Raw genomic sequence first — 19,495 nt, 5'->3', positions numbered from 1 at the left:
CTCATTGTGGTTTTCATTTGTAGTTCCCTGATGGCAAGTGATGCGGAGCATTTTCTCATGTGCGTGTTGGCCATGTCTATGTCTTCCTCTGTGAGATTTATGTTCATGTCTTTTGCCCATTTCATGATCGGATTGTTTGTTTCTTTAGTGTTGAGTTTAATAAGTTCTTTATAGATCTTGGAAACTAGCCCTTTATCTGATAGGTCATTTGTAAATATCTTCTCCCATTCTGTAGGTTGTCTTTTAGTTTTCTTGACTGTATCCTTTGCTGTGCAAAAGCTTCTTATCTTGATGAAGTCCCAATAGTTCATTTTTGCTTTTGTTTCTCTTGCCTTCATGGATGTATCTTGCAAGAAGTTACTGTGGCTGAGTTCAAAAAGGGTGTTGCCTGTGTTCTCCTCTAGGATTTTGATGGAATCTTGTCTCACATTTAGATCTTTCATCCATTTTGAGTTTATTTATTCATGAGAGATACAGAGAGAGAGCCAGAAGGAGAAGCAGGCTCCATGCAGGGAGCCTGACGTGGGACCCGATTCCGGGTCTCCAGGATCATGCCCTGAGCTGAAGGCAGTGCTAAACCACTGAGCCACGGGGGCTGCCCTACACTGACTTTTAAACATTTTTCTCTCCTGACCCCAGAATATTTATAAGAGCTGATAATGTATGTTTGTGAGTATACTTTTATCAAAACTGCTTTAAAATTCTCTAATTTATTACAGTCCATTGTTAACATCTCTCCTGAGTAATTGAACTTTTATTTCATGTAGGAGATATATGAAATAATAGGTTGGGGCAATATAAATCTCTCACATCTAAAAGATAATATAAATTGGTAATAAAATATATATTCAATCATATTTTCTAAATAAATTGGAGATATTTAATATCAAAACTAGGTGAGAATATATTCTTTTTATCTGATTATTATGAGATAAGTGACAAAAGCATGATAATTATAATCAAATCACTGTACAAAAAAGTCTTATTTTTCATGCTGCCAAAATGAATACTCATAGAGCACTGAATTTTATGAGTACAAAAAGAAATCAAGAACCAGGTAAATCTGGTCCCATAAAATATGCAAAGATGAATGCTCTTTGCCATTGTTTCTGTACCAGGCATTCTTATACATTAGATTGATACCCAAAAGGAAATGCTTTCACTTTCTTTTCAGAGTGAGAAAGATATTAATGAGCTAGTTTCATTCTTTGAAACCACTAAGACAAAGCACTGATACATGATACCCAAACTTATTTGCATAAAGGTGAGATTTTGTTCAGGACAGTTCTGTATGAGAACAAATATAACATATTATGGTTTATTGTCTGATTTTACATATTTTGCCTTTAAAAATATGGTCAGAAAAACAGAAGACTGGCCATTCATCCTGAGGGATTGACAACCTATAGTGATAATAGAGAGCACATTCTGGTTGCCCTATCTAGTTTAGCCATTCACCAGTTCATTCATAGTTCATTTATAAAATATAGGTCGTATTGTCCCAGCTACTGGCTTACAGTAATATAAAGATTTAATGAAACTGTTTTCAGAAATAAAATCCACATTATATTTTTGTTCTCTATTTCTATTATCTCTGCTTATTTTAGTTTGTCAAACAAATATGATGAAGTCAATGCTTCTGTGTTTAAGAATGTGTCTAAGTGGGCAGCCCTGGTGGCTTAGCTGTTTAGCACCGCCTTTGGCCCAGGGTGTGATCCTGGAGACCCAGGATCGAGTCCCACGTCGGGCTCCTTGCATGGAGCCAGCTTCTCTCTCTGCCTGTGTCTCTGCCTCTCTCTCTGTGTCTCTCATTAATAAATAAATAAAATCTTTAAAAAAAATGTGTCTAAGCTTAATCCACACTAACACACTAAGATGTGTCAATGCCCGTGACACCTTCCTCTTTCTTTCTTTTTTTTTTTTTTTTAAAGATTTTATTTTATTTACTCATGAGAGATACAGAGCGGGAGAGAGAGAGGCAGAGACACAGGTAGAGGGAGAAGCAGGCTCCACGCAGGGAGCCCGATATGGGACTCGATCCCGAATCTCCAGGATCACGCCCTGGGCTGCAGGCGGCGCTAAACCGCTGCGCCACCCGGGCTGCCCTCCTCTTTCTTTCCAAACATCATATCCTTTTATGGATGGCATTTCATAGGCTTTATGAGCCCAATCCTGACAGCATCCAGTAATGTCCCTGGTCACATGGCAGGTGGTGAGCATCTGGCCTACCCTCACCTGAGGTTTAAGTTATTAAAGGGAACATTGACCTCAGGCCCTGTGTAAGTGTTGCAGGTTAAGTATATTTCAACAAGGCCTGTTTGTTCTCAAGTTATGTTAGAAAGGCATGTTATTTTCAAGTTTTGGTTGCTTATGCAACAGAAAATTATTGAACAGAATGTGCCTGGCTTAATTTAAATTGGGAGTCTTTATCCAGTCATCTGTAGTAGCAGAGGTTAATGAAAGTTATGCTAAGGTTATACTGTATTATGACAATCATCCATGTGAAGGAGAATTAGGAAAAAGTATTAAAAATATAAAGTTGTAAGGGTGCTTGGGTGGCTCAATCAGGTAAGTGTCTGCCTTTGGTTCAGGTCATGATCCTGGGGTCCTGGGCTTGAACCCCATGTTGGGCTACCTGCTTAGCGGGGAGCCTGCTTCTTCCTCTGTCCCATGCTTCCCCCACCACTCATGCTCATTCTCTGTCTCACATAGGTAAATAAAATCTTTGAAAAAAATATAAAGTTGTAATATGAGATTTTATGAGTATGATTTAATATATATTTAATAACAATAACAGTAACACCTAATAATGTTTCAAAAGTTTTATTTTTTTACTAACTTTTTTATTTTAATTCCAGGAGACTCAACATAGTGCTTTATTAGTTTCAGGTGTGCAATGTAGTTATTCAACACTTCCATACATTACTCAGTGCTCATCATAATAAGTGTGCTCTTCATCCCTTTCACCTATTTCACCCATTCTCCTTCACCCCCCTCGCTCTATTTTAAATGAATTCCCTCAGTTAAAGTTATTATTTTTTCAACAAGAACATTTTGTACTTGAAGCAGACACCAAATCGAAGCCCTATAGAGCTATGCCAAATTTCTAAGCCATAGTTAATCTTCCCTGCAGTCCCTGTGCTGGGATTTCAAGATAAAGAGAACAGTCTGTGCCCACTGGGTATTTGGTTTACTGCATCAAACCATTTGGTTTTCTGGAAGACTCTCAGATCCATACATAAACCAAAACTATGTGCAAGTTGTTGTATATGTGTATATTTAATCCATGAATGTACATAAATACCTTACCATTTAAAGAAGTTCATGATCATAGTATCGGAATAGCAGGGAGTTATAGAAATTCTGATGTGAACAGCAGATCATTTGACATTTTTAGACTAACAGACTTGAGAGTTAGAGGACTAGAATTGGGTTCCATATCTGCTGCTCCCTCTCTATTAACTTGAGCAAATTATATTATTAACCAGTTTTTCTCCTCTGTGAAAAAGGATATATATGGGTATACCACACAATGTTATGAGGATTAAATGAGGTAATGCCAAAACTCTTAGGATAGTCTTAAAACAGAGCAGGTTTTCAGTAAATTAAAGTGGTAATGGTGCTCATAATGGTAAAGGGGAAAAGGAAAAGCCAGAGAGACACTGGTAATAGAAGTTAGGTTTCATGGGCAGTTTAAAGAATCCCCAAATATAGAGAGCTGGGTGAGAACAATGATTTAATACGTTGTGCATACCACTCACTAGTGTAGAAATGTTATAAATACATTTCATTTTATACTCCTCTCAGCAGCCCTAGAAAGCAAGGCGATATAATTCTCACTTGAAATATGAGAAACCTTATCTTTAAAGTACCTAGCCCGAAGTCACACAACCCATTAACTGAGCCATGTACCAATGAGGCAAAACCAGGACTCAGGTGACTGTCAGTCTTCTCAGTGATCCATGCAATAGCTATCACTTCCCAAGCCTCCATGTACATTGAAAGAGACCACACAACACAGACACACACACACACACACACACACACGCATCTGGTTTATATGTGTTCCTGTTTTTCTAGGGTGATACACCAGAGTGGAACTGAACTTGAACTCTTCCTAGAATGCTATTTCTATGTAGTCAGTTAAGTCCTACTGGCCTCCAGATACATGGTCACAGTAACCAATGCAAAACATCAGTGAGACACTGATGTGGCTGAAGAGTCTGGGAACTCAGGCTAATTCTAATATCAACCCCATAGAATCCAACTTCCCATTTGAGAATTATCTACTTATCTCCTGGAAGTATTTAATCCCTTCATTGCTAACTAGTCATGGATATCTCCCTCCCCATTTCATCTGTTTCCTGCTTTAAACTGTTTTGAGGGATCCCTGGGTGGCGCAGCGGTTTGGCGCCTGCCTTTGGCCCAGGGCGCGATCCCGGAGACCCGGGATCGAGTCCCACATCGGGCTCCCGGTGCATGGAGCCTGCTTCTCCCTCTGCCTGTGTCTCTGCCTCTCTCTCTCTCTGTGACTATCATAAATAAATAAATAATTTTAAAAAAATAAAAATAAACTGTTTTGAGTAAGGTGAAAATATGTTGTACTATGTCTTTGCATCTTATGGATAAAGAACCTGGGTCTAAGCAGAAACTGAAAAGAATGCCTTGTGGAGGTAAACTACAAATCATCTCCCCACCAAAACACCAAATTTTACTCCTTGCTCTGGCCAATGCTTGTGTCCTTTCCACTGTGCTCCATTATACAGTGTAATAAAATGCATATTTAAATTTCCACAGAATTATTTTGATGTAAAGCAAGCCGATGATTTACTCTCAGCCATCAAAGTAAATATTAACGACCCCAGAAAAAAAAATATGCAGCTGTATGTATTTTGATGTAGTTCAGTATCAGACACTCTACTGGTTTTTCTTATAAAAACAAAGCCCTTATATAAGGAAGACTAAAATTGTACTTAAGACCAAACATGACTATAAAATGGTTTATCTGAAAGGTTTGTAGCTATTTATGCTTTACCATACTGGTGGGCTATTTTTAGTCAAAACAGCTAATTTCTCGTTTATGAAGGAAATTTCACATCTGTTCTGTTTAGCACAGCATGGCCCAGAAGCCTGCAGGGTATAGCTCCCCTATCATAATTAAACGGGGAAAAGTAGGGAAGGCAAGATGGGAACTACATCTGACCCTTCAGCAGCATGGGTTTGAACTGTGCGGGCCCACTGACATGCAGTCTTTTCAGTATAGTACTGTAGGTGCAACTTCTCTTCTTTATGATTGTCCTAATCTTCTCTCTAGCTTACCTTATTGCAGTAATACAGTATATCATAGAAATACCACACAAAATATATGTTTACTGACTATTTATGATATCAGTCAACAGTAGGCTATTAGTAGTTAAGTTTTGAGGGAGTTAAAAGTTATCTGTGGATTTTTAACTGTGCGAGGATCAGTGCCCCAAGCCCCACATTGTTCAGGGGCCAGCTGGATATCTCTGGAAGGGCAAATCACTGGAAACCTTTGAAAACATAAAGGACACTGGACATGTGGTATATTGCACCTCCCTGTTGTTGCAACTTCCCTCTTACCCTGATTTTCCTCTTTCCACTCCCTTCCCAATGTTCAATGACTAGCTCCACAATCAGACTCTCTCTAGTTGCCCTTCAAAGTCTTCTTCCAATGGATATTTTCCTATATAAAATTTCTGTTTCTCCTTATTACTTTTCTATTAATGTTCATTATCATTATCTTTTCTCTGCCCAAGTAAATTGTTTCTCTCTCTGCTAAGGTTAGTCTGCTCCTGTAAAGACAAAGACTGTATCTTTGTAACCCCATGACGCCTAAAAAGTGATCAAGTGATTTCTGAGGGGCAAGCCTGAAAAGTGATGATATCTGAAAGGCAGAATGAGAAATCCAAAGCTTCAAATTCATGCCCTAGCCTATGTTTTATCTGGGCTTCAGACCTGCAAATAATATTGGCCAAGGAATACTTCCTTGCATATCACCTTAGGTACCTAAAACGCCAGCATTTTCCCCTATAAATTCTTCCTTCCCTACAAATCCCCCAATTCAGTGAATGAAACCACCAATTACCCTGTGGCTCAGCCAGGAACTTGAACACCACCCTTGACTCTTGCAAATTATCACTGTATATTTCAATCCCAACATTTAAATATCTCACAGATCCCCACAATTCTCACTTCCTACTACATCCCTTTCATTCATTTCATCATTTTTACTAGATTATTACAACAAACCTTTAACGGGGCTCCTGAATTTTAGTCTTAGCCCTTCTGTTGATCTTACATACTGGATCCAGAATTGTCTTTTTAAAACAGGGAACAGGGCAGCCCGGGTGGCTCAGCAGTTTAGCACCGCCTTCAGCCCAGGGCTTGATCCTGGAGTCCTGGAATCGAGTCCCACGTCCGGCTCCTTGCATGGAGCCTGCTTCTCCCTCTGCCTGTGTTCTGCCTCTCTCTCTCTCTCTCTCTCTCTCTCTCTCATGAATAAATAAATTAAAATCTTAAAAAAAGAAAAAAGGCAGCTACACCATTGGGCAGCCCCATTGGCCCAGCCGTTTGGCGCCGCCTTCAGCCCGGTGTGTGATCCTGGAGACCTGGGATCGAGTTCCATGTCGTGTTTTTTTTGTTTTGTTTTGTTTTGTTTTGTTTTGTTTGTTTTGTTTTGTTTTGTTTTGTTTTGTTTTGTTTTAAGCAAGATCCTAGAGACCCGGGATCGAGTCCCGTGTCGTGTTTTTTTTTTTTTTTTCTATTTATTTCAGAGTATAATGTACTCTTCAGAACCATGGAGGATACTAAATTTATAAATATTTAATATCCATAGGGCATTTTATTTTTGCAAAGATGGGTTCTAAAAACCATAAAACTGAATAGATTAGTAATACAACACACATCAAAATTAGATTTAAAAAGGAGGTTGTGGCTCTCAGTAGCTCTGTCCTGGTGTTAAAGATGTCATACTTAGAATATCACCAAGTACTTTAAGATTTATAAATGTAGGTGTTATCTCTGATTCTAGCAAAAAGAAACCACTGAAATTTTATTCTTTATATTCTTTATATCACAGACATGATAACCATATCACTTTGGCTCCCTGAGTGGAGCCTGCTTCTCCCTCTGCCTGTGTCTCTGCCCTCTCTCTCTCTCTCTCTGTCTGTCATGAATAAATAATATCAAGAAAGAAGAAAGAAAGAAAGAAAGAAAGAAAGAAAGAAAGAAAGAAAGAAAGAAAGAAAGAAAGAAGAAAGAAAGAAACATCTACCTCCGTTCTTAAAATTCTGGCCTCCTAAGTTAAAGTTTAAACTCCTCATTCAGCCTATATGATCTGGCCCCTGTGTGGCTCTGACCTTCTCCCATACTTTCTTCATGTTATCAGTCCAATCAGGCTGAACTTCCTTCAGGTCCTCAAACACACCACTCTCTTCTTGAGCCTTTGAGTCTTTATTCTTATCTTTACACACACACACAAACACACACACACACACACACACACACACACCTGCCCAAATGAATGCCTGATTATCTTCTGGAAAGCTTTTCTTTATTCCCCAAATTTGATTTAGGTGCTCTCCATGGTACTCCCATCATGTTTGTTATATCCATTCCAAATTATATTACTTTTAATAGTGTATTTTAATGCCCCAGTCATTTTTTGTTTGTTTGTTTGTATTTTCCATGAAGCTGGAAGGTCAACAAGAGCAAAGATCACAACTGTATCTTTTTTAGGTCAACATTTCTTAACCATGTGCTATGAGCTGGGTGTTTTTCTAACATTCTCAACAACTCTGGGATAGGTACTATTTTTAACCCTGTGTGACAGAGAGGAACCAGAGGCACAGAGAGATTAATTAGCTTATCCTATATTATACAGCTAATAAGTTGAGTTGAGATTCTTACTCAGGCAGTCTGGCTCTGGTGCCTGCAGCTTTAACAACTTTGTAAACTTCCTGGATTATTTACTGTTACATATCTAGTGCCTAGCCTAGTGCCAGACATTAACAGATGCTCAGAATAGATGTGTTGAATTACAAGTTAGAGGAAGTGGAGGTTTCTATCAAGTATTAGAGTTAAGACAGCCCAACCAGGGAAGAATGGTATCCTGCAAGAGAGGAGGTGTCAAAAAAAAAAAAAAAAAAGCGAAGAAAAGCAATTTGGGTATTGAGTAGAGAAACCAACAGGTTTCTCAGATCAGGATGAATGTGAGGATCAAGACCGTAAAGAACCCTGAAGAGCTGGGGATCCCTGGGTGGCGCAGCAGTTTGGCGCCTGCCTTTGGCCCAGGGCGCGATCCTGGAGACCCGGGATCGAATCCCACGTCGGGCTCCCGGTGCATGGAGCCTGCTTCTCCCTCTGCCTGTGTCTCTGCCTCTCTCTCTCTCTCTGTATGACTATCATAAATAAATAAAAAATATATTTAAAAAAAAAAAAAAAAGAACCCTGAAGGACTAAAGGCACCAACCATTTCCAGGGTCATACCTATGTGACAATATTTAGTTTCTTTCTTTTTTTTTTTAAGATTTTATTTATTCATGAGAGACAGAGAGAGAGAGAGAGGCAGAGACATAGGCAGAGGGAGAAGCAGGCTCCATGCAGGGAACCTGATTGGGACTCAATCCCAGGACCCCAAGACCCCAGGATCACGACTTGAGCCAAAGGCAGATCCTCAACCACCAAGCCACCCAGGTGCCCCTATCTAGCTTCTTTTTAATCTATACGCAAATTATCTTTGAAAGTAAACATTAATGCTAGCCTTGAAGGAGGGAATGATACAAGCAGCAAAGGAGCAGGCCCAGGGCAATGAAGGTCAATTTGAGCTATGCTGATGTCTGTCATGGATGCAAAGGTAGGATGTAGGATGTGCACATGCACAAGTGACATTTTGCCAAAAAGTCAAGGTCCTCCATGCAAAGCATTGTCTGCCATGTTAGTGACTACTGTGTGGAACTGAAGACAATACATGTTGCATTAAAGAACAAATTTCAGTATAATCACAAATTTGTCATGTAGACATGATCTAAATAAGTATATTTTACTTAATCCAGGGGAAGAGAAAAAGTATCCTCTTGTGGTTCACCACTCAGGCATGTGAAGAGGATGAACGCAGCAAGGGCCAATGAACAAATTTGTGGAGCACAGGGGAATTCTTGCACTTTTAGCAACTGGGAAGCAATATATTCTCAGTGGCTAGATTTAATGCAGTGATTAACAGCAATATGTCCTCCTCCTTCCTAATAATATCTACAATCTGTGGGTTTTGTGATGCTTCTTTTTAGAGTGCCCATTCGGTTACTGCAGAAATGGTGGGAATTGTGTAGTGGAGAAGAACAGTCCTGTGTGTCGGTAAGGAGCATTGTCTATTTTTTCTTTTGAAAAAAGAAAAATAAATTATTTTTATATTTCTTGAATCCAATATAATATAACACCAATGAACACAAGGTTAATAAGGCAAAAATAGAGGATAGTGACATTATTTCCATTTCTCTGTCTGAAGAAGAGAAAGGAAGATGTGAGTATATTTTAGGGAAAAAATGCAATTATTTAACATGATTTTATATCTTAACATGGTATATAGGGTATAGTTCTAATACTAATTCTTATTTTTAATATTTATATCAAATTGTAAAAAGACTTTTTATATGGGCATTATCCTAGTTCAGATGAACTTAGTATCTCTATTTCCTTACTCCCTTTTTATTTCCCATTTCATATTTCTCTTTTCTGACAACAAAGGATAAAATTAATTCATAAATAAGGCCTTTTTCTAGTTTGTGCAATGGATGTTTATGAGTAGCCAAAGTTAAGGTACAGATAAGGAATACATTTGCATACTTAAAGCAAAAATAAACAAAAACAGTCATTGTGATTTCTTTGGGGAGTTGTTTATATTGCATATCAAAGATTGCTTGATTTTTTTCCCTCACCCTTTAGGGAATTGTGCAAAACAGTTTCATAAATTCCAAAGGAAATGATGCATATTCCATTATGTTTATGTTTATGACTTTTTAATCTAGCAGACCAATGGATATATTGCTTTGCGTATTAGAGAATGGATTGTACGTTGATTCTCAAGTCATAACAAAATACAGACAGATAGAAGTGTCTGGGAAACACTGATTGATAGTTGTTTAAATTCTTATATCCTTCTGAGTCAACACTCGTGTTTTACGAAAAGTTGTTTACCCCTTAAAAAAGCAAAACTTGCTACCAATTAACACAACAAAAAAATTTATGATGAAATATGTTTAGACACTGCTTTAACATTGTTGAAAGCGAATTATTAATGGGTGTCTCTACGTGTTTTGTCTATTTCATTACATAATTTATTTCACAACATCTCAACAAATTACACATTCCCTGTATCAGTTTCCACGGAAATTAATTTGTCACAAACTGTAGGTTGATGGAAAGACAGGATACACAGTATTAATTTTTAAAAATCTCCTAAAATAATGGAGAATGATGCCATAAATAATGTCTATCGAATGTCAGCTGAGTAGATACTGTTGTATAGTGTCAACTGTTTACAGTAAGGAGGTTTGTGTTTTTGTCCTCTCTAACCATGCCAGACAAAAGAGCTCTCTCGGACTATAGCTAGTCTCATCTAAGCAGGAAGAGTTTTGCGTTCTGGGCAACATCCTCTGGTACTTAAATAAACTTTAAAAATGGATATCCAGATGGTGACGTCTGAAATGTGTTTCTCTCACATGAGAAAACTAACATGGGGGAAAAATGCAATGAGAGGATTAAGAGGCAAAGGGACTGGAGGAAGGAAATCACTGCAGCAAAATGTAGAAAGAAATTTTAAAATAGTATTTTTGATGGTAAATAGTATTTTTCAAATACTTAAATAACTAATCATTATCAGTATAAACAAAGGTTTGTAATGTTTCTTTTCCACATTGGTGTGAAGAATGACTTAAGGTTTTTTTCCATATTATAATATGGTAATTTCTTTATTCAAATTCTAATTACTTTAAAACCATGAACTGCAAAAATAAACATATGTATATTATAATAAACTTTTAGAAGGCATACAGTAGTATATCATGCAAAAAGTAGAAACCCGAACATCTAAATCCCACTGTGTAGTATTATGGTTTCTATCTACTTCAGTATGGTTTTCCTTTTACTAACACAGGTTTGCAACAAGCACACATTTGTTTCTTACAGAAATGTAAATTATACTTTACACATTCACTTTGTACCTTATGTTTTTTTTTTCTCTTCATAAAATATTGTTCTGTTCTTCCATGTCAGTACGTTTGGTTCTAGATCCATCACGCACTGGCTGTGTAGCTTTGAGTAAATATCTTTATCTAATTATTTCAGCTTCTTATTTGGCAAACTGAAGAAGATAATAGCACCTATGTCATAGGGTAATTTTGAGACTTAAAGGGGTTAATATATGTGAGACACTCGGTACCATGTTTGACATACAAAAGATACTACAGGAAAACTAGCCATCAGAACTATTATAACATCCTTTTTTATGCTGTGTAGTCTACAATATTTAATGTAGAGTTAGTCATCATTTAAATAACCTCATTAATCCTATTAATGGTTTAGTTTCTTTATTAAATATTTGCTTTCACAAATAATCTTGTAACATCCATCCTTTGACTTGTCGTTGCACAATTCTTTAAGCATAACACATCTTACTGAAATGCAAGATAACACATAATTTATTTCTAGTTGCATTTAGTTTCAAATTCATTTCCAATTAAATTTTGTATCCAGGTCATTTGTCACACACTGGTATTCTTTTTGATTTAAAGTTAAACGAGGGTGGCTTCAGAATGCAAAGGTTTAGAGTACATATAAAGCACTATGGAAGGATACTGGCTTTATGTCAAACTCCTGTCATTCTCAAGTGTGAGAATTTGTGGTCTTTGTCACCCAAAGAAGTAATGACAGAAAAACAAAGCCCTTTTCTCACCTTGGCATTGTGAATATAAGAACTTCATGGTATCAAAAAGGAGGACATAACCAGAGCCTTTGGATTTTCTCTTAGGACCTAAGGTTCCTTAAGAAAGGACATTCAATTTTTATCTATCATCATAGACAAGAGAGACTTTTATTTTTATTTTTTTAAAGATTTTATTTATTTATTCATGAGAGACACAGAGAAAGAGAGAAGCAGAGACACGGGCAGAGGGAGAAGCAGGCTCCATGCAGGGAACTCAATGTGGGACTTGATCCCGGGACTCCAGGATCACGCCCTGGGCCAAAAGCAGGCACTAAACCACTGAGCCACCCAAGGATCCCCAAGAGAGACTTTTAAAAAAGATCATGTGAGTTGCTGGAAGCTTATCATTATCCACAACAGTAGACACTACTAGGCAAACCATGGTTTTCCATTACTTGAGGACCACCAACAGGGTGGTATGTCTGAGGACCGAAGATGTGAACCATGAGCCAAAGGAGGGAAATTATTCTTCACCTAAGAAGGCTTGGTTATTATATTATTTTGGTATATAAATATGTTTGCTTAAAAAATAGACTGAGCTATGAAATATAAATTCCAAAGGGCAGGAAAGAGGTTACAAGGGAAAAAAATCAAGTCATCAAGGCTAAAAGAAAGAAATAGAAAACAATATCAAATTAATGCACATATGTTTGTATATAATATATACACATATATTATCATACATATACATATATATAAATTTATTATATACTTCATATATGTATATATGAGCTCACATAGTGAAGATAGGCAGAAAAATATTAAAGCTTGAGTTAATTTATAGACTTTGAATACAATTTATCAACAGCTACCCTATCCCACTAGATGCTACATTCTTAAATTCACTTGCCAATAAGGCAGCAGATTTCATTTGGATATCTCATATTCATTACAGATTTATCATGTGCAAAAATACCTGTTGCCTAGACAGGCCATATTCTTCTCTTTCTCTAAGATTTGTATACACAGTTCCCTCTACTTAAAATTTTATGTTTCTACCTTATTTGCCAAAAGATGCCTTTTAATCCTTTAGGTCCAATATAAATGGCAATTTCTCTGAGAAGCCTTTCCCAGAGCAACCAGAGAGAATGCCTTATTCCTCCTTCTGGGCTCCTCTATTGCTTCCCTCATTCTGTTATTTAACAAGTATTGGTTTCACTAAACTACCAATTGAAAACCTGTCCTATGCTGTGAAGATATATATTTCCGATTAAAACTATTCTTTATGACTATCAAAATTTATTTTGTCCAGTTTTTACTAGTTTTATTTGTAAGAATAAGACTTGAACAACCATGGCCACTGAAAATTTTTAAAAAATAAACTATTTTCATATCTTTGTTGCAAAAAAGATAGAAAACATATTTAAAGGATGTAAATATAAAATATATTAAGTTAGGATAAATATTTGCTAGAAAATGGAATAAAAATATCAGTTTAAGGATAATTGAAAATGGAAAATTGGAAAATGGAAATTGGAATCTCTAAATATTAAAGACAGAATGTGTGGGCAAAATTTTAAAGACTATTGTCACAGAAAATAAGAGTCATATTTTCCACACCTTTTCATGAATAGTATCTAATATATACTTGACATTGTAGGAGCTATTTGAATAATAACTGAATGAAGTATAAATTAATGAATACAAAGGGAAAGTCCTGTAATTTCAAGGAAAAGTGGCAGTACTTTTAAATTTGTACCTAAAATCTATTAAGATATGAGCAAATGACCTACCATGGTCCAAATTTCCAGTCACAAAGGAACTGTTGGGGACTTTGTAAATAGTAGCAAGCAGTATACTGAGTGAGGATATTATATGCTCATTATACCAAAAACAAAAATCACTCCAGTTTATAGGACAGAATGGATGGATACCAAAATAGAAAAATATCCATTAAAGAAACTCTACTTTGCTACAATGATAGGAGAGGGTGCGCTTAAACCAGGAATCATATAAACTACCTCAACTCTTCCACACTGGGCTTGAAGAGATAAGTTTTCCGCCTATAAAAAGCCACTGTTTAAAATAAAATTCAGGGGATCCCTGGGTGGTTCAGTGGTTTAGTGCCTGCCTTTGGCCCAGGGCGCGATCCTCAAGTCCCGGGATCGAGTCCCGCATCGGGCTCCCTGCATGGAGCCTGCTTCTCCCTCTGCCTGTGTCTCTGCCTCTCTCTCTCTCTTTATGTCTATCATGAATAGATTTTAAAAAATATATTAAAATAAGCTTATGAACACTTTCCTTCTCCCCATCAAAAACAAAACAAAACAAAAACAAACATGAAGCAAAAAAGAAAAGTGATCTAAGACCCTGACTCCAAACTGAATTAACTATTAATTCAGTTAAATTTAGGGAAATAAGGGGGAGGTAAAACTTAATTGAGATTTTAAAGTCTAAGTACAAATGGATAATAAAACAATAAGATTAAAATAAGAATTGATTAAAGCCAGGAAGGAAATAGGGTGGAAAAGAAAGACTAAGTTATAACATTCTCCCAAGAGAGGATAGATTCAAATTAAATCTATTAAAGAATTCTGAACAAAGTTGGAAAAATAAGCAAGGGAATAAAAAGGAGATAAATTATAAATATCCAAAGAGAAAGTAGTTGAAATGGAAGATAAAGAATGTATATAGGGCAGCCCGGGTGGCTCAGCAGTTTAGCACCACCTCCTGCCCAGGGCGTGATCCTGGAGACCTGGGATGGAGTTCCATGTCAGGCTCCCTGCATGGAGCCTGCTTCTCCCTCTGCCTATGTCTCTGCCTCTCTCTCTCTCTCTCTCTCTCTGTCTGTCTCTCATGAATAAATAAATAGAATCTTAAAAAAAATGTATATAATTGGAGTCTCTAAAGAGGAAAACAAGACAATGGAATGGAACAAATACGTAAAGCTGTAATCCAAGAAAATATTCAGAAATGAATATTCAGAAAATATTCAGAAATGAAAGAAGAATGAATTTTCATGATAAAAGGGCCAGAAGTTACCTGGTAAATTTAATACAAAGCCAGAAACTCCAAGACATATCCTACTAAAAATGAGACTTCAAAATGAAGAAAAATATACTGCTTCAAGAATGGGAGGAATAGGGGAGACCTGGGTGCCTCAGTGGTTGAGCATCTACCTTCAGCTCAGGGCATGATCCTGCGGTCCCAGGATTGAGTCCCACATCAGGCTTCCTGCATGGAGCCTGCTTCTCCCTCTGCCTGTGTCTCTGCCTCTCTCTCTCTCTCTGTGTGTCTCTCATGAATAAATAAATAAAATCTTAAAAAAAAAGAATGGGAGGAATAGGTATTTTGCCTAATATTATCTATCTATATGCATGCATGTGTATACACACACACACACATACACACCTCTCCTCATGGTCTCTAGGGAAAAAGACCAAATAATAAGGAAAGATATTGTCTAATATTAGACTTCTGAAAGCAAAGAAACAAAGAAATCCATTGTGATCATCTCCAGAGTTGCAAAAAAAGTCTTTGACAAAATTCAATTGCCATTCCTGATTTTTTTTTAAAGGGGGTGAGGGGCAGCCTGGGTGGTTTAGTGGTTTAGCGCCACGTTCAGTCCAGGGCATGATCCTGGAGACCCAGGATCGAGTCCCATGTCAGGTTCCCTGCATGGAGCCTGCTTCTCCCTCTGCCTGTGTCTCTGCCTCTCTTTCTCTCTGTGTCTCTCATGAATAAATAAATAAATTTTTAAAAATAAAAAAATAAAATTAATAATAAAAAAATTTTAAAAAGTACTAATGAAAATATGAATTGGTATCCAACTAGTATAAATCCTTATTCTCAAATTCAGCATTCTACTTGATAGAAAATTATGAGAGACATTACCATTAAGATTAGGAATGTAGGCATATATGACCTCCGTCCTCTTTGGTATTTAATATCAAATGGGAGGTAGTAGGCAGTAACATTTGAGCAAAAAAAAAAAAAAAAAAAAAAAAAAAAAGAAAAGAAAGAAAGAAAGAAAAAAAATTAATAAAGGGGCACCTGGATGGTTCAGTCAGTTAAGCATCCAACTCTTGATTTCAGCTCAGGTCATGATCACAGTCCTGAGATCAAGCCCTATATCAGGCTCTAAGCTCAGTGTGGAGTCTGCTTGAGATTCTCTCAAAAAAATTAATAAAGAAGTTAAATTATCATGATAGTCTCCCAGAAGAACCCTAGGAAAAATCATAAAAAATAATTAAAAAATTGAAAACAATTCACTAAGGTTGGGGATTATAAAATTAGCATTCAGAGACAACTGTGTATGTACACAAAACTAGGTAGGAGGAAGGAAGGAAGGAAGGAAGGAAGGAAGGAAGGAAGGAAGGAAGGAAGGAAGGATAAATAAATAAATGGTGGAGTTCAGATTCAAAACTAAGTCTTTTGGCCAAGCTCAATCACTGTGGCATGTTTCCTCTTCAGAGATTTGACTAGGTAGCTCATGGTTATATGGTTGCAAGATTCTGTGAGTAGAGATATGAATCAAATGCCTACAGAAAATCTAGAACTAAGCTTTATTTGCACTTGGCTATTTGCTACTTTTTAAAACACACTATGCACTTTTATTCCTTTGGGTGTTCATGTTGTCCCTTTTTGTAATTTTATACTTTCCCACTGGGTTACCTAAAAAAAATTATCAATTCATCTTTTATGTGCCAACCCATGTAGACCCTCCTCTCCAGACCTTAACCTGAACCCACATGCATGTGAGTCCTATCCTGTGTACAATGCACAAAAGAAGTCTGGGATATGAATCTAAAAACAGGTAAAATCTGAGTTTAGGTATGAACTCCATCCACTACTTACTAATGCCATGACTTTGAATGAATTACTTAACCTTTTTCTAAAAGGAGGAAGAGAAAAATTGATATTCACTAAGAAACTAACATCCTCTGCTACCATGGAGCTGTGAACTGAAAAGGGCTTCTGTATTGCTGAAATAAATAATTCATAATTGTTTTATTTACTTAACATTTTTTAAATGTATCTAAATGGGAAGCATTAATAATCTGTTCTCCAATTTTTTATTTGATATCATCAAAATCATCTCTATAGCAACCAACAATAGTTCTTTATGAGATGGAATACAGAACAAACCATCAAAATTTAAGATCATGGCCTCTGTTATTTTTCAAACACAGTACTTATGTGCTAAGGACTAACAAATATTCGTAAAAAAAAACTTAAATGTTTTGTAAATGAAAATCACTTCAAAATTTCAAAAAGTCAATTTAAAGACGAGGGCATTTAGATATCTTTTATGCTATAAGCCTGAGAGACCATGCGGATGTCTGTTTTTCAAGTCCAACACATGGAAGAAATAATTTTCTGGTGAAATATAAATTACCAAAATTGTCCCAAGAAGAGGAGGTATGAAAGTTGAGTAGATTGAATGATATAGTAGAAATTTTAAAAGTCAAAGATGTAGTCTCTCGCTTCCAAAAATTTAAATGTGTCTATTTAAAAAAACTAAACTATATTCTGAAATAGCAGTAATTTTTATAATACATACAGGCCTACACTTAACAGTAAATGTTGAAGACTCACACACAGAAAACTGCAAAGGACTTGATTACATAGATAGGAAAAAGAAATAGATAAACTTATTTCCTAGAGTTAGCAATATTTAGCAGTGTAGACACCAAAGAACATTTTCAGTGTTTTAGATTTTTGTTTGTTTTTCAAATACACCAGTGAATTTTAATGGTTACCTGGAAACATAAGTATAATATTTAAAGGCAAACTTAAGAATTAATATTTGTTGTACTTGGGATCCCTGGGTGGCGCAGCGGTTTAGCGCCTGCCTTTGGCCCAGGGCGTGATCCTGGAGACCTGGGATCGAATCCCACGTCGGGCTTCTGGTGCATGGAGCCTGCTTCTCCCTCTGCCTGTGTCTCTGCCTCTCTCTCTCTCACTGTGTGCCTATCATAAATAAAATAAAATAAAATTAAAAAAATTAGATCTTTAAAAAATATATATATTTGTTGTACTTGATATTAAAGTATGCTACAAAGTCATGGTAATATACACTGGGGAGCCAGGACAGACATAGACAAAGAGGCTATTGCAACAGAATAAAGATTCTGCAAATAGGTTAATGTAGCTATGTGAAATTGGGATAAGACCGGCACATTTCAAGTTGATGAGAATGGATGGATTAGACTAGTAATAATTGGTATTAGGACAACTGGTTACCCATTTATTTAGAATACAAATTATTATTGACATTTTACACAAGGAATTAATTCCAGATTTAATAAAGGTATGAACAGGTTAAAATTGTAAAATTTTTTAGAGAAAATACAGAATAAAGAACTCTTTTTTAAATCTTGAAGTATAGACACCATTTATAAGTTTACCAGCAGCCATAAGAGAAAAGATGAACAAATTTGAAAATGTGATCATATGGATAGTTATCAAACAATTAAAACTACAGTATGGTGAAAGACATCACGTATTTTTAATAACACAGTAATAGGCCACAAGAAAGATATGCAGCACATAATATAGACAGGGATTAATTATAACATTAATTATTTATATATAGTATTCCTTCAAAGTAATAAACAACAAACAAAGATTATTCACAGAAGAAGGAATATAAATGCTCAACACATACCTGAAAAAAGTTCAACCGCCATTAATATGTAAATGCAAAGTAAACCTTTGAAATCCCAGTTTTACCTATTAAGGTGACAAAAAAATTAGTAATAACCACTATTTGTGAGCATGTAGAAAAACACTGGCACTTTTATACATAGATTATGGGAATATAAATCTGTATTATTTAGGAAACAAAATATACAATTCTTAGGGAAAGAAACTTTTAAGAAAGACGAAGTGGAAATACCCATTCAAGGTGTTATCACTGTTTAACTCAGGAATCTCTGGTCTAGGAATCTAGCCTACTGAGTATTAACAAGAAATAGATAGGAAAATGTGCTAAAATTGGTATAGTATAGTACTGGTTTTAAAAAAAGATTTTATTTATTTGCGAAGGAGAGAGAGAGACAGAGACCGAGAGACAGAGCACAAGCAGAGGAAGAGGCAGGGGGAGAGGGACAAGCCCCAGGACCCTGGGATCATGATATGAGCAGAAGGCAGATATTTAACTGAGCCATTCAGGCACCCCTATGGTACTATTTTGAAAACAAACAAGTTCAGAAAAGTGTAATGTGGTTTTATACAACCATTTTTTAAATGGAAAATATAGGGACACCTGGATGGCTCAGCAGTTGAGCCCCTGCCTTCAGCTCAGGGAGTGATCCTGGGGCCCAGGGATTGAGTCACACATTGGACTCCCTGCAGGGAGCCTGCTTCTCCCTCTGTCTGTGTCTCTGCCTCTCTCTCTGTGTTTCTCATGAAAAATAAATAATATATTTTAAATAAATAATAAATAAATAAATAAATAATTTTTTTAGGATGGAAAATATAAATCCTGACATAGAAATGTATCTACATTGTTAGGTGAAAAATGCAAGTTCCAATATTAAATTTCTATGGGAA

The 19,495-nt window shown here is 36.3% G+C and overlaps 1 protein-coding gene across 1 annotated transcript in view; it reads left to right on the top strand.

The window, feature by feature from the left end:
* MALRD1 (MAM and LDL receptor class A domain containing 1) overlaps window positions 1-19,495 on the top strand; it is a 754,089-nt gene that overhangs the window by 623,437 nt on the left and 111,157 nt on the right. The window contains 1 exon segment of the mRNA XM_038532060.1: window positions 9,309-9,375. Within this exon segment, the coding sequence (XP_038387988.1) occupies window positions 9,309-9,375 (67 nt within the window).

The sequence above is a fragment of the Canis lupus genome, chromosome 2 (assembly GCF_011100685.1).
Source record: "Canis lupus familiaris isolate Mischka breed German Shepherd chromosome 2, alternate assembly UU_Cfam_GSD_1.0, whole genome shotgun sequence".
Classification (NCBI taxonomy): Eukaryota; Metazoa; Chordata; class Mammalia; order Carnivora; family Canidae; genus Canis; species Canis lupus.
This window is presented reverse-complemented; position numbering and strand designations above follow the sequence as displayed.